Consider the following 15,879-nt stretch of genomic DNA (forward strand, 5'->3'; position numbering starts at 1 on the left):
TATTAAATCAAGTACCATTACAGTTTCCTGTGTGTTGATTATATGTGAATAACTAATGAAGAACTGACTCATTTAGAGACTGTAGAATTCTGATGGAATAAACTCCTTGTTTCCTTCTTGAAAGAGTAGAAAAACAGTTTTCAAGGGTCTTATCCTAAATTAATAGTCCAGGAACATTAAATGTTGGCGTCTTTACTCTAGGACATAGATAAATAAAATTAATTAGGTACCAGGAATGTCAGATGCTAAATGGTGTACAACTGTTTCTGACATTCTCCTGGAATTCAGTAGTTATTAACTTGCATAGATGTGACAGCTGAAGTCCGAAATCGGTGTACCTTTAAAATTGGAAAAAGCTTTAAAGTGTTCTTTTAGATTACTAACTGTCAATTTAGTGGTTCTAGAAACCATATCTGACGCAGCAAATCATCGTCATTCTGCTGTGAATTTCTTGATTCCCACGAATACAGGTATTCTATTTTTATGCTCCTCTCAAGTAATCCTAAAGGTAGCAGAAAGAAATGGGAAGAAAAAAGAAGAACACGATAGATGCAGAGAGAGGATGTTATTTCACCTGTGGGAACTTCTCGTGGAATGGCTGTAAGATAAGACGCGCTGAGAAAGGCGGTGCTCCGTTAGGCCCCTCCCATCCACGGCCACAGGCGCTGCACCAGGGCGCCACTTGCCTTGTTGTTCTGGTGGGTTCTGACTCACTCTGATTGTCAAGAAAGCGGAAAACACGGCATTTATTAGGTGAGGAAGATTAACTGTGCATTCGGTCGTGTCATCTGATGAGAAAAAACAAATGATCCCTTTATGAAGTGAAGGCTATATGCACGTAACTGCCACGTTTACCTGAGTTTTTATACGAATGTAGAGCGAATGTGAAATTGGGCTGTACGATGCGATAGTAGGAAGCCAGCTTGTCCTTGTGTTTCATAGACTATTCGGTGCTCTTTAGTTAAAAGGAACCTAAACAGACTCGATGTTGTCAAACCAGGCGTCTTGAGAACCGTGCTGCTGTCCCTCCTGCACCCGCGGGGTAGTCGTGAGTGGGTGCCGCAGGTGCCGCGGAGACGCCGGGCCACGTGGCCCACCCCGCAGGACACGGACACCCGTTTGGGTCACAGGAGGGAGGAGGGAGTGAGGAGGCCTTTGGGGGTTTCCATGAGAACAGCAAGGCAGGGCAGAGTAAACCACTTAGGATTGGTCAGTGACCCTGGCAGGCTCTGGGCTGTAGCAGTGGTTTCTGGTTGCCTGGTCCCTGCCCGAGTGACCTGGGGCAGGGGCGGGGCAGCAGGGGCCTGGCAGGAGGTTAGATCTCAGTGTGGACTGTGGTTTGCGTTGCTCCTGGCCGAGCCCTCTGTTGTCTCTGCAAATCAGCTCATCTGGGAGGGGCAGTCTCTCCTTCCCAGGGTCTGCAAGGCCCCCAAATGCCAGAGCATCAACAAAAAGAAAATATAGTTAAACTAATTTGCAGTGTGATGTACGGATGCCACATAGACAGCTACTGTACAGAACCCAGGGAAGCAGAGTTAGAACGACTGCCGCTAGGAGCTGAGCTGCACCTGCAGCTGGGGACGGGGTCGGTGGGCGTGCTCTCAGGGTTGCACTATGGTCCCTCCCCAGGGCGAGCGGTGGGCTCTGTCCCACCAGTGCCCACTGCCTGGAGCCCTGGGGAAGGGATTCTGCGGGGCCACGTCTTCTGTGGAGCATGTCGGACGGGCACACACAAATCTAAGAGTCATAGGAGCTACTCGATGTGACAAAACATGGCTCAGGCGCCACGTGCAGTCGTGGTGAAGCCGGCGTTAATTCATGTGCACCTTTGGAATAATAAGTTGGAAAAGCGATGCTGGCATTACCAGGAAAGGAACGCTTTTTATGCAAGACACGGGCAGTTGTGTGGAGAGAAAGATTTTGACGCGTCGATTAACTTTCCTTTTGCTGAAGGGCTCTGCTACTCACATCCTCCCTGCACTCTGACTCCCCCGCAAGACACCCCCGACCTTGGGGCTCTCGGATGCAGTTGCCTTTTGTTCCAAGGACAGAGACCCCAAGATGTGGGAGAGCATCTACACAGTGTGTCTGGACGAGGGGGGCTGAGGGCTGTGCTGGGCCAGTCCAAGTGTGGGTCCCGCGCCCGGAGATGTGTGTGCGTGCGTGTGTCTGTGTGCATGCGTGTGTCTGTGTGTGTGCGTGCATGGGTGCGTGCACGCGTGTGTGTGTGTGTGTATGCGTGTGTGTGTGTGCCCTGCTCTGCACCCCCCAGCGAGCCAGGCTGGGTGGGAAGGGGAGCGTCGTGCCTGCCTGGCACCAGGTGCCCACGCGCAGGTGGGGCCAGCGGCGTCCCCGAGCCACGGGGTCCTGGGCCTGAGCAGTGCTGCGTGGGAGCGTTACTTTGGGGGGTGTTATTTTGTGAACTGGACTCTTGGTGGTTCTACTTCATATTTGAGGAACTGTGTGTATTCTGGAGACGTTGGGGTTTCTTAGGCAGGACTCTGTCTGATGGGGAGATGGTGTCACACACACACACACCCCGCCCCCGGAGTCGTGTCCCTGCCCCTTTGAAGGGCTGAGGGCCCCTCCACCTGCGCTTTGAAGAGTGAGCCTGGGGCAGGGGAGGAGCCGCCCTCCCACGTGTCCACGAGGGCCGTCGCGGCCGCGCGGCTCGATGCCTGGCTGAGCGCCCGCCCCAGTGGCTGGGGGCTGGGACGGGGCCGGGCTGGCCCGGGCTGGCCCCGCTCATCGCGGGGACGCTGGCCATGGGGACTGTCCTCAGCATCCGCCGGTGTGAAAGGAGGCGCAAGGGACGCTCTGAGAGGAAAGGTAACTCCTTTGTCTTTCATCCTGAAGTGCAAATACTGGGCTTCCAACGCAGTGCGGTGTGGGAACGTGTTCTGACCTGCCTGTGAGTTTATCTTGTTGATGCCGGTTACTTCTTGTTTTTTTTTTTTTAACATCTTTATTGGAGTATAATTGCTTTACAGTGGTGTGTTAGTTTCTGCTTTATAACAAAGCGAATCAGTTATACATGTGTTCCCATATCTCCTCCCTCTTGCATCTCCCTCCCTCCCACCCTCCCTATCCCACCCCTCTAGGCGGTCACAGAGCACCGAGCTGATCTCCCTGTGCTATGCGGCTGCTTCCCTCTAGCTATCTACCTTACGTTTGGTAGTGTATGTATGTCCATGCCTCTCTCTCACTTCGTCCCAGCTTACCCTTCCCCCTCCCCATATCCTCACGTCCATTCTCTAGTAGGTCTGTGTCTTTATTCCCGTCTTACCCCTAGGTTCTTCATGACATTTTTTTTCCTTAAATTCCATATATATGTGTTAGCATACGGTATTTGTCTCTCTCTTTCTGACTTACTTCACTCTGTATGACAGACTCTAGGTCCATCCGCCTCATTACAAGTAGCTCAATTTCGTTTCTTTTTATGGCTGAGTAGTATTCCATTGTATATCTGTGCCACATCTTCTTTATTCATCCGATGGTGGACACTTAGGTTGTTTGCTTCTGCTTTCCCTCTAGAGCGCCTCTCTTTTCTTCTGTTGGCATTTCGTAGAGTTTCAGCTAGGGACTCACAGAGGTAGATTTTACAAACATGTCTCTAAACATGTCTAGAAATCACGTTAGCGTCAAGGTTTAATGTATTTTTGAGGAAGACATTTATGAAATCTTTGAAGTGTGTAGCTTTGAGTCCCAGGAGACTTTCCCTCTAGAGACAGATGCTTTGTAATTTCTCCTTTGCTGCCACTCTTCCTTACTGACTGACTTTTCTAACGTCAAAACTACTCTTCATGCTGTGGTAAGACTGTGGCTGCCGCTGTTACGGTGTTTTCCTTTTAAAGACACGGAGAGCAAATTCCTTCCGTTCAACACTCCAGATAATTTCAGTCTTTAATTCAACTTGATGTGTTCAGATCAATATTTTTTTCTTAACACCAGATTTAAAAGTTGCCTGTGACTATAAAAATCACAAACTGCTGGCTTTGGGGTGAATTGTCGCTTTAGGAGGTGTTGAGAGTTTGCTGTCTCCACGTACCATGCGTTAACCAACAGAAAATGTCTGAGGTGCAGAAATGCTCCTGCTGAGGCGATAGCCGGTTGCTTTCCGGGTGCCCCCTCGTTACCCAGCAGCTGACAGGGCTGGAACGGGGTCTTTCTCCAGCACCGCATCTTTGGGGTCTGCTGCGACAGGAGACAGTCATCTCTCCAGGAAAGAAAATGAGCCACGGTTCTCTAGTGTGGCTTCCCAAGAGGAGGAAGAAGAAATTCATTCTGGAGTCAGCAATCTGTGATAAGAGCACGTTGCTCACCGTAACACAGACGCTGGTCCTAATGGAGCTCTGTGTCTAGGAGCGGCGGGGCCTTGTGATGTGTGACCTCTGTGGGCCCCATGCCCACCGTGTGTGTCCAGGACAGAGGCACTGTCCCCAGGGCACGCGGGCGTAGCCTTCTCGGCGCGTCCCTGCTGCTCCCGACCTGCACCTGGTTACAGCGTCGCTGTGTTTGCTCTCCTCAGTCAGGCATGAAAGAGCAAGGTGGCAGTAAGACAAGCAGTAGGAAATTAAGACAAAGGCAAAAGCCAAAACTGCAAGAAATTTTCATCCAAATACGCTAAATTTAGACTCGCCACTGTTTTTCCTCCACGGCTTCTCATCACTACACATAACTTCGGGAAAATTTTGAGAAGTGTACGAACAATTCTGTCATCATTCTTTCGGAACTTATCGTAATTCACATGGTGTGTATTAGTCCCACTGTATACAAATTCTAAATGTCTTCACATATTCTAAAATCTTATTCTTCAGTAGGAAAACCATTCCCAAGTATGTTGCGGTTTCAGACCAACATCTTGAGAAATTAGCTGTTACGAGATGTAGCAATGCAGCCCCGTGTATTAAGTGAGCCCTGTTCACGGGACGTTCCTGTGTCTGTAGATTCACTGTGAACGCTGTAAACAGCATTAGGTATGTGTTAATACACGTTCCTATTTATAACATGCCCTATATTTGAAACTAATAATAATGCCTTTAAAAATTATGAGTATTATTAGAACTGGCCATCCCCTTTATACCAAATTGGGACAGTTTTACAAGATGTGAAATGTAGTCTTTTAGTATTGTATAATTTTCAAGTGCTCCAGATCCTGTGTAAAGACTGGTATGACGTGTGCCTTTTGGAATGTAGTTATGTGTCAGTACAGTGTAGCGGCAGGTTCCTTGGCTTCAGTAGCAATGCGATTGCAGTGATTCTTCGCTGCTCCTGTGGAAGGGTCGCTCCCTCCCGCGAGGCAGGGTATTGGCTGTTTACTCTGGGTGAGAGGCACGTGGCTTAGCTCAGTCGTCAGAAAATTACGGTTAGAAGAGAACAATGTGCAATTTTAATACTGACCGGGACCCCCATACAGCAGACACTGCTGTCTTGGTAGGTGCTGCCCCCTGAGGCCCAAGGTGGGTCTGGAGCCCAGGTCACACTCCCGGGGACTGTTAGACCAGCCCTCCCCGGGCCCGACCAGTGCAGATGCTGTCGCCTTCTCTCCACTCACGGCACTGCTGCGGAGTTGCGGGACAGTGGGGGGGCGGGATGGAGAACCCAGAAGGCTCCTGCACCCCCCTGCCCCCCACTTTATGAATGTCCTCCTGTATTTTGCGATTAAGGGCTTTCTCAGTGAGTACTTTGTCCTGAGTGTGACAGCACCCTTGTCTGTGCCCAGTCATATGCACACCCTGTGACGGCCACTGTCACTGTGCATGTGCTGCAGTCCAGCTGGGCTCCCCCACGTTTCCAGGATGGAGAAGTGAAAGGGGGGTGGCGACCTTTTACAGAAATGGAGGCCCGGACCTGTAGAGGTGAGCCACCTCCGATAGTGCTGGAGGACGGGGCACGGACACCCTGTGCCCTCGAGGAGATGCAGACACACCTGAGGGAGCAGGCAGCTGCCATGCCAGGCCTCCACCTCGCTGGGAGACGCCTCTTGGTGAGGGGCAGAGCGCTGTGGCGGCTGGGGGCCTAGGGCGGGGCAGCATTCGTCCACCCACCCACCCACCCATCCACCCACCTAGCCATTCGCCCACCCACCCATCCATCTGTTCATCCACCCACCTATCTACCCACCCACCCATCCATCCCCCTATCCATTCGCCCACCCACCCATTCATCTGTTCATCCACCCACCCACCCATCTACCCACCCATCCACCCATCCATCCCCCTAGCCATTCGCCCACCCACCCACCCACCCATCCATCCCCCTAGCCATTCGCCCACCCACCCACCCATTCATCTGTTCATCCACCCACCCACCCATCTACCCACCCATCCACCCATCCACCCACCCATCCACCCATCCATCCCCCTAGCCATTTTCCCACCCACCATTCATCTGTTCATCCACCCATCCATCCATCCACCTAGCCATTCACCAATCCACCCATTCATCTGTTCATCCACCCACCCACCCATTCATCCACCCATCTATTCATCCATTCATTCACCCACCCTTTCACTCATTCATCCAATCCACCCACTCACCCACCCACCCATTCATCCATCCATCCATTCATGCAACAAGTAGCCATTAGAGCCTTCTGTGTGCCAGCACCAGGGATTTGGGCACCCATGGGACAGGTGTGGCTGACAGGATGGCAGTGGCAGAGGGGTAGCTTCAGCTTTCAGGCCTGGAGCTCACTCTGGAATGGGCCACCTGAAGCACCATTTGGTGGGTGAGGAGGGGGATTTCTGGGATGCACTGCTGCTGTGCTGTGTACATTAGGAAGGAAGGGATCTTAACCAATCTCTGGCAAGAGTGGGAGACACTGTGTCTGCCAGGAGAGGGCGCAAGTGAGGGAAGTTGCTGTCCCCTGGTGGACAGCAGTTACGGATGGAAGGCCCAGGGCTCCCAGAATCTCTTGTGACAGATGTGTGGGTACATTTCATTGCACTTGTACAGATGGGCTTCCCAGCACAAGTGGGGGCCATGCTCCCTGGGAAGGAGCTCCTTCAGCTGGGGGTGTGTTCCAGGGATGGGCAGAGTCACCCTAGTTTGACAGTTGAGATTCTAAAGAAAATGTGTGGAGTTAGATTTGTGGAATGTACTTGAAATACTGTGGGAATTGGATCAAATCTTAACAGCGCCTATTCTTAGCGTAATTACTAGTGTTCATATTGAAGGTACAGCTCACAGTATTCTCTTTTTTCCCTTTCATCCCAGAAAATAAAGTATAATTTTCAGATAAACGGATTTTAATTAGGCCGTGATGAACAGAGCAAGCATGGACCGTATTTCAAATGTGTTGTTTCTCTTCATTCATCTCGAAGGACAGAGTGTGGTTATAAAAATAATGGAGTTTCTGTTTATTAATCTTCACAATAATGTCCTACTGCTCTAAACAACGTCTGCGCCCCACCTCTGCATCCCTCCCCTCCTCCCACCCCCTGGCGGCCACTGATCTCTTTACTGTCTCCACAGTTGTGCCTTCTCCGGAATGTCATATGGCTGGAATCACACAGTCTGTAGCCTTGTCAGATCGGCTTCTTTCACTTAGGAACATGCATTCAAGTTTCCTGCAGACTTGATAGCTCATTTCTCTTTAGCTCTGAACACTATTCCACTGTCCGGATGGGCCACAGTCTGTGTGTTCACCTGCTGAAGGACAGCGTGGTTGCTTCCAGGTTCCGTCAGCTGTGGATAAAGCTGCTGTAAATGTCCACAGGCAGGTTTCTGTGTGGACGTAAGTCTTCAGCTCCTTTAGGTAAATACCAAGGAAAGCGATTGCTGGATCCTATGGTAAGAGTCTGTTTAGTTTTGTAAGAAACGGCCAGACTGTCTTCCCAAGCAGCCACGCCATCTGCGTTCCCACCAGCAGTGATGAGGGTTCCTGTTGCTCTGCAGTCTTGCCAGCGTTTGCTGTTGTCTGTGTTCTAGATTTTCACCGTTCTAATAGGTGTGTAGGGGCATCTGACTGTTGTTTGAAGTTTCGTTTCCCTGATGACAGCTGAGGTGAAGCACCTTCTCTGCCACGTGTGTATCTTCTTTGGTGTGGTGTCCGTTCAGGTCTTTGGCCTATTTTCTAATCAAGTTGTTGTCTTCTCATTGTTGAGTTTTGAGAGTTCTTTGTATGTTTTGGATAACAGTCCTTTATCAGCTATTTCTTTTGCAGAAATTTTCTCCCTGTCTCTGGCTTGTCTTCTTGTTCTCTTGACCTTGTTTTTCACAGAACAGAAGTTTTTAATTTTACTAAAGTCCAGCTGAGCAATTCTTTTTTTCGTTGATCGTGCCTATGATGTTGTATCTAAAAAGTCATTGCCAAACCCAAGGTCATCTAGCTTTTCTCCTGTGTTATCTTATAGGAGTTTTACATTTTACATTTAGGTCTGTGATCCATTTTGAGTTAATTTTTGTGTAGTTTGTAAGATCTGTGTCTAGACTCATTTTTTTGCATGTGGGTGACCAGTTGTTCCAGCACCATTTGTTGAAGAGACTATCTTTGCCCTGTTATATTGCCTTAGCTCCTTTGTCAAGGAACAGTTGACAGTATTTACGTGGCTGTGCTTCTGGGCTCTTTGTTCTGTCCCATTGATCTATTTAGCTCTTCTTCCGCCAATACCACACTGTCCTGACGACCACAGCTTTATAGTAAGTCTTGAAGTCAGATACTGTCAGTCCTCCAAATTTGTTCTTCTCCTTCAATATTGTGTCGGCTGCTCTGGGTCTTTGCCTCTTCGTATAAACACTGGAATCAGTTGATTTCCACAAAATACCTTGCTGGGATTTTGATTGGGATTGCATTGAATCTGTAGATCGAGTTGGGAAGAGCCCAAATCAGCATTATGGAGTCTTTCTATCCGTGTATATGGATTTTCTCTCCATTTATTTAGTTCTTTGATTTCTTTCATCAGAGTTTTGCACTCTTCCTCATATAGATCTTGTACATATTTTGTTAAATTTATACCTAATTATTTCATTTGGGGGGGTACTAATGTAAATGGTGTTGTGTTTTTTATGTCAAATTCCAGTTCATTGCTTGCATGTAGGAAAGCAATTGACTTTTGTATATTAGCCTTGTATTCTGCAACCTTTCTATAATTGCTTATTAGTTCCAAGAGTTTTTTGGTCGATTACTATGGTTATTTTAATTATTCCATGTTGCATTTCACTAGAAAAAAACATGTGTTTTAAAAGTAATGCTTGAACCTTATTTGCTGTGCACAGTCTGCTGTATCTAGTTCAGTGTGTACAAAATCTCTAAAGGATAACTGAACATCTATTATTTGGATGGCTTCCTAGGAAGGAAACTATTTCTTTGTAAAATATTATAAATTGAATGTTTTGAATATTTTAATATTAGTTTGTTTAGAAAGCAAAATATTGGAAGCAAAATACAAATCATGAATGCATTCTCTAAACATGCACGATTAAGTTGTTGAATTTCAGGTTATTTTTCTTCAAATTATGTAAGAGTTTTATACTTCAGTTACCTTTGTTAAATAAATAATAAAATCATCATTGAGTTTTTTGCTATAGCTGCGAAATTAGTCTCGCCTTTAGCAAGTTGCTTGATTTATAGTAGAGAATTAACATGAAGAATCTTCATTTTAACACTTCGCTCTTTAAAAATTTGTAGTGTATGGCTATTAAAACTGAAACCCTTAACAGTCATTAAGAATATGTAAAACTTTTCTCAAAACCATCCTGTTCGGAGAGTAACATGGATAAAACCCAGTAATAATAGCCAGGAATTTTTGTCAGGTTACTGCTTCTCTTAAACATTTTTTAATCTATAAATTTTTAGTGAATTCCTAAAGATAGCATTTTTCACCAGCACAATAGAGAATTCATGTTCTGATGCATCCTGAATATTAATAAGTTATGTTCTCTGTATTTTATTCCAGAAAACCTTTTTTTCACCAAGGGAAGGGGAGGAGTGTGTGCAGGTTGACGTTTTCACAGTGAGGATGAGGGTGCTGTCGGAAGCGGATAGGAATGTTGTATTTTACATATATACCTACACCTTAGCTCACTTACATCATGAACATCTACAGTGTGTAAGGAATCACACAACAGAGGACCATTTACCCACTTAGAAAATAAAGCATTGCCAATCGGGTCATGTCATTGGAAGTCAGACGGGAACCCGTGGGGAACCAAAACCGACACTGACCGAGTGGCACTGGTGGGTCCAGCTTCCTCTTCCTCCGGGGTTTACCCCTTTCCAGGCCCACGTGTTAGAAAGCGCTTTGGTCAGTGGTGTGGGAAGCTGCTCTGTCCTGAGTCTGTCTCCCTGCTCCACAATCCATGAGCCGCGGGCATGCTTTGCATGCTGGTGCCCCATTCTTTCCAGTCTGGGAGGACCAGCCCCACCTAACTGCTCCTTAGTTCAGAGTTTCTTGACTATTCAAACCTGATGATTTTTCCACATAAGATCAGCTTTTCTAGTTCTATTTTAAAAAAGAAAAGTTGAAATTATAACTGGAATCAAGTTAAACTTAAGTCCCAGGTCTTTCGATGCCAGGTTTAATGGTCTTTTCACGCCTCCCTGCCCCCCCAGTTCCGCTTACTTCTTAATGCTTACGGGACCCTGAAAAATGAAGACGGCATTCGAATACTGCTGTCAAGTAAAGCTTTCCTTTACCTGGCCGTTCCTGGAATTTTGTTCCATATGGGATTTTGGATGGGGTTTTCATTCTTATGTGTTTGTAGTCCAGGCCATATGAGGTACGTTTCAGAATGAAAGAAAAATGGTTACGTAAAATGCTCTGAAGTGCTTGCATTTGCTCTTTTGCTGTGTTTTATAACCTTCGGTACGAGAGTTGGCATTTGTAGGAGCTGAAAATACTGGCTTCTGCTCTGCAAGAGATTCCTGCCTTCCACTTTTCTTCTTTTTTTTTTTTAACATCTTTATTGGAGTATAATTGCTTTACAATGGTGTGTTAGTTTCTGCTTTATAACAAAGTGAATCAGTTATACATATACATATGTTCCCATATCTCCTCCCTCTTGCGTCTCCCTCCCTCCCACCCTCCCTAGCCCACCCCTCCAGGCGGTCACAAAGCACCAAGCTGATCTCCCTGTGCTATGCGGCTGCTTCCCTCTAGCTATCTACCTTACGTTTGGTAGTGTATATATGTCCATGCCACTCTCGCTATGTCACAGCTCACCCTTCCCCCTCCCCATATCCTCAAGTCCATTCTCTAGTAGGTCTGTGTCTTTATTCCTGTCTTACTCCTAGGTTCTTCATGACATTTTTTTTTCTTAAATTCCATATATATGTGTTAGCATACGGTATTTGTCTTTCTCTTTCTGACTTACCTCACTCTGTATGACAGACGCTAGGTCCATCTACCTCATTACAAATAGCTCAGTTTCGTTTCTTTTTATGGCTGAGTAATATTCCATTGTATATCTGTGTCTGGCTTCCACTTTTAATGTACACGTACCCACCCACACTGTGCACAGCCTGATTATTTTCTACCGTGAGACATTTTTCCTGTCCTTTTTTAGAACTTAAATATGAAAGAGCAGGAAAACGAGGCATGTCCTACAAACCAGGTGAGCTCTGGCGGCGCAGGGCTCTCCTGTGCCCAGACTCCTTGTCACTGTCATGGCAGGCATGGCCTCCTCGTCCCAGACCTCCAGGGAAGCCAGCCTCTCAGCGCACCAGCCACTATATTGTGTGCCTTCTGCCTGCTTTTAAATTGACCTTTTTATTTTGAGAGAACGTACATTCACGTGTAGCTGTAAGAAGCAACACGGGGAGAACGGTGTTCCCTTTACACAGCGCACTGTCACAGCCGGGGTGCCTCCCCACCCGCAGCCACTACTCTGCTCTCCATTTCTACAGTTTCCTCGTTTCAAGAATGTTACACAGTTGACCCTTGAACAGCACGGGGGTTGGAGTGCCGACGCGAGGAGCAGTCGGAAACCCGTGTAACTGATAGTCGGCCCACTGTATCCTCATCCTTGGACTCCGCCAACCTCAGGCCATGCAGTGGGGTAGGTCGTGCTCAGTGAAAAAAAATCTGTGTCTCAGTGACCCATGCAGTTCACACCCGTGTTGCTCAAGGATCACCTTTGTATACATGGGCTGTAACGTATGTAACCTTTGGGATTGGCTTTTTCACTCAGCCCGATTCTCTGGAGATCCATCCAGGTTACTGCGTGTGTCATAGTTTGTTGCTTCTCATTGTCGCATGGTGCTCCATGGTGTGGACGGTCCACAGTGTGTCACCTGCTGAAGGGCACTGGGTTGTCTCTGGTTTGGGGCTGTTGTGAATAAAGTTGCTATCAACGTTCCTGTATACGTTTTCTTCGTGAACGTAAGTGTTCATTTCTCTGGAATAAATGCCCATGTTTAGTTTTAAGAAACCACCAGACTGGTTCCCAGAGTGGCTGCACCATTTTACATCCCCACCAGTGGCGTGTGAGTGATCCAGTTTCTCCCCATCCTCGCTGGCCCTTGGGTTGTCATTATTTTAGCCATTCTCGTAGGTGTGTGGTGGAATCTCACGTGGCTTTAAGTCCCATTTCCCTAGTGGCTAATGAGGATGACCATCCTTTCCCGCGGGAACACCCATCTGTGTGCGTTCTTTGGTGAAATGTCTCTTTCTAACGGGAGCGTGTGTTTTATTGTTGAGTTTCTTGTATGTTTTGTTTGTTGATGTGGTTTTCAGATATTTGCTCACAGTCCATAGCTTGTCTTCTCATCTTCGTAACAGGGTCTTTAGCAGAGCAAAAGGTTTTTAATTCCGATGGGTTCCAGTTCATCATGTTTTCCTTTTGTGGACTGTGCTTTTAGTGGCTAATCTGCACACTCTTTGCCGAGTCCTGGATCCCACGGATGTCCTCCTATGATTCTTGTAAACGCCTTGTAGTTTCATGCTTTTCACATTTAATAAGCCCATGGTCCATTCCAGGTGAATGTGTGTGTGGGGTGTGAGCTCTAGGTGCCCGGCTGCCCAGCACTGTCTGTTGACAAGGCTGTCCTTCCTTCATTGCGTTCCTTGTGCACCCTTGTCAACAATGAGCGGGTGTTCTGTGGGGGCCTGTCTCTGGGTCCTCTGTTTTGTTCTGCGTGGTCTGCCTGTCTGTCTTGATGACTCGGACTTCATAGGCAGTGTTGAGATCAGTCACTGACTCCTCCCACTTCGTTTTTATGATGGCTGCTTTAAAATTTTCTCAGGTAATGCTGATGTCTCTGGGTCGGCGTCAGTTGTCTTTTTCCATTCGGTTTGAGATCTTCCTGGCTCTCAGTGTGATGAGTGATTTTTGATTGAAACCTGGACATATTATGTTACAAGAACCTGAGTCTTACTTGGACCTCTGCTTCAGCTGGCTTTCTCTTACAGCCCTCTGTTGGGGAGGGGAGACGCCGCCTCATCGCTGCCGGACAGGGGTGCATGTCCAGGTTCCCTGGCCTCCACTGGCACTGCTGGGTGGTGGCCTCCTGTGACACCCGCAGTGGGGAGGGGGCAGGCGCCTGGGTACCGCCAGGTGGGGTGGAAGTCCAGGCTCTCCGCCTGTTCTCCCTGACTCTGCATTGCTGGGGGCGGGGAGGGGGTCGTCACAGCCCAGAGGGAATGAGACACGAGGCTCCCCCACCCCATGTCTTTGCTGGATGGGAGGCTGGGGTCTGGCTGAATAGGGCAGTTTGGTCTGTCCGGTTCCTGTCCTGCTGGGAGGTCCTCTCCTGGTCCCTTGGCCAGAGAGACAGTTCTCGTTGGGTGTTTTGGTCTGCCCATTGGTGTTTCCAGGCTGCCGGCTTCTTCAACTCCAAGCCTGGGATAATGATGCAAAAAGAAGACGTAAGGGACTCACCACCACACCGTCCCCGGGTCCCCTGCTGTTCTGCCGCCTCCCCTCCGCCCTCCCGAGCCTCCTCGTGCTTGCTGTGTCTGTGCCATCTGGGGTTTTCAGTTGGGCTAAACGGGGGACGTGCCCTCTGTCTTCCCACCACAGGAGCCCCCTTGCCTGCTCTGAAGCCAGCTCTCAGCCAGTAAGAACACAGTGCTCTGGACAGCTTGAGTGGTTGCTTCCAGAACTGATAACTGAGCTTCTCAGAAGCGCCTTCTGAGTGCCTTTCTCACACAGCCTCTGTGCTTCCCGCATGCTGTACCTGTGCATGGTCTTCACGGCGTGTCCCACCCCCTCTCCTCCAGGACCAGCGTAACCATCACACGCCCTGACCGTGACCGAGAGGACCCTTGGAGCACCTGCATCTCACTGAGGGCGTGGGGCGGCCTGGCACTCGTGCCCAGACCTCAAGGAAATTACTTTCATTGAAACTATTCCCTAGTGGAAATATTAAAACGCACACCGATACAGGACAGTGTGGTGAGCCTGAGTGCCCATCAGGCAGCGCCAGGCTCACCAGCCGTGGCCCCTCAGTTTCATCCGTATCTACTTCTACCCACCACATGGGATCATCTTATAATAATAAATCCCGGGTATCATTTCGTCTGTAAGTATTTCAGTATACATCACTAAAAGTTAAGCACTATTTCCACACCTAAAATGACTGAAAGCTATTCCTTAATACAATCAGCTATCCAGACAATATTTTTATTTAAATTTCTCAATTGCACAGTCAGTCTGATTCATTTTAGGTTCTTGTAAGATCCAAGTACTGTGCTTTTCATATAATAAACTTTCAGAAATTTATGTTGAAGTAATTCATCAGTATAAAATGTTAATGCTGTAAAAACTGTCTGGAACACTTTCTTAAATAAACGAGTCTAAATAAAAACTCATTTAACTTTTAACTCATTTAACTGTATGTTCACCAGATATACAGTGAGAGTTAATGTCATTAACAAATGATTGTCACGGAAACTATTTTACATGTATGTTATATGAGAGAGATGTGTAAGGTATAGGCACGATTTAGCACATGTTAGTCACCATTTTCTTAAAAGCAATACATTGGCCTCTTAACTGATTTATAATATAAATTTAATTTCTATTAAAAAAATGTGACTACAAAACTTGCAGATCTTTTTCCTCAGTGGCAGTTTGACAGGATTCTTTATTACAGATCATATGTTAGTACAGTCCTGCAAAGTACAGCCAAGGTATTTAGGAAGAGGAAACTCTTAAATTTGTTAATAATTATATAATTGCAATAATTGTTCTTTGAGGATTTCTTGTGGTTTCTCCTGACAACAGAATAATAAGTTATACGTGGCTAAGAAATTAGATCCGATTTGAACAATTATGTGCTTTTTAGTTTCGTCCGTGTGACGCTGCTCAGTCCAGGTGAAGGGGAGGAGTAGGGCGAAGGCTGTGGCGTGTTCTTCCACAGCTTTATTTTAGAACCCAAACCAAAGTCTCCCCAGAACAGAGATCAGGTGGCAGACGGGCGGGGGTTCTGTTTGGGGTCTGTCTTGACGAGAGATGGCTTTCTGAGATTAAGTGCGTCACCCTTCCCTTGGTTCGGAGCTCTCCATGGTCCTGACCCCTGGAATCCAGGCCGTCCTCCCGCAGCGTGGCCCGAAATCTTCCCTGCCATGGTACCCGCCGCCCGCCCCCCCCCCCCGCAACAGCAGAGTCCCGGCCGGGATCCTTGGGGGGACGCTGGGGGTCCTGTACCATGCTGAAGAGGTGGGAGAATGTTCTGTCCAGAGGGCAGACCTAACCGTCCTTGTTCTGCGATTTTTTCCACAGAGGCGACGTCCCTCGTATGACTGGTACACTCAGTGTCATTTTCTTGCTCTTTCAGACAGGAACAGTCTCCGCCGGTCAAGAAACCCTCACAAGTATTTTGCCATGGACATAGAAGATGAAGAGAACATGAGTAAGACCTAGGCCTATCACGTAGTATCAAGCGGCTAATTTTCTATTAAAAGCTTAGTGCTGTAAATTTATTGAATGGGACCC

The 15,879-nt window shown here is 47.7% G+C and overlaps 1 protein-coding gene across 10 annotated transcripts in view; it reads left to right on the plus strand.

The window, feature by feature from the left end:
- The window catches only part of ADARB1 (adenosine deaminase RNA specific B1), a 116,319-nt gene that overhangs the window by 58,720 nt on the left and 41,720 nt on the right, over positions 1 to 15,879 (plus strand). For 8 of the 10 annotated variants that reach the window (XM_049710375.1, XM_049710374.1, XM_049710376.1 and 5 more), the window contains one exon: positions 15,722 to 15,796. In XM_049710375.1, the coding sequence (XP_049566332.1) occupies positions 15,769 to 15,796 (28 nt within the window). In that variant the 5' untranslated portion in view covers positions 15,722 to 15,768. Of the gene's footprint in view, positions 1 to 10,035; positions 10,181 to 15,721; positions 15,797 to 15,879 lie in introns of those variants that run through there. The other 2 variants (XM_049710373.1, XM_049710378.1) reach the window with 2 other exon arrangements.

This window comes from Orcinus orca, chromosome 5 (genome assembly GCF_937001465.1).
Source record: "Orcinus orca chromosome 5, mOrcOrc1.1, whole genome shotgun sequence".
Taxonomy (NCBI): Eukaryota; Metazoa; Chordata; class Mammalia; order Artiodactyla; family Delphinidae; genus Orcinus; species Orcinus orca.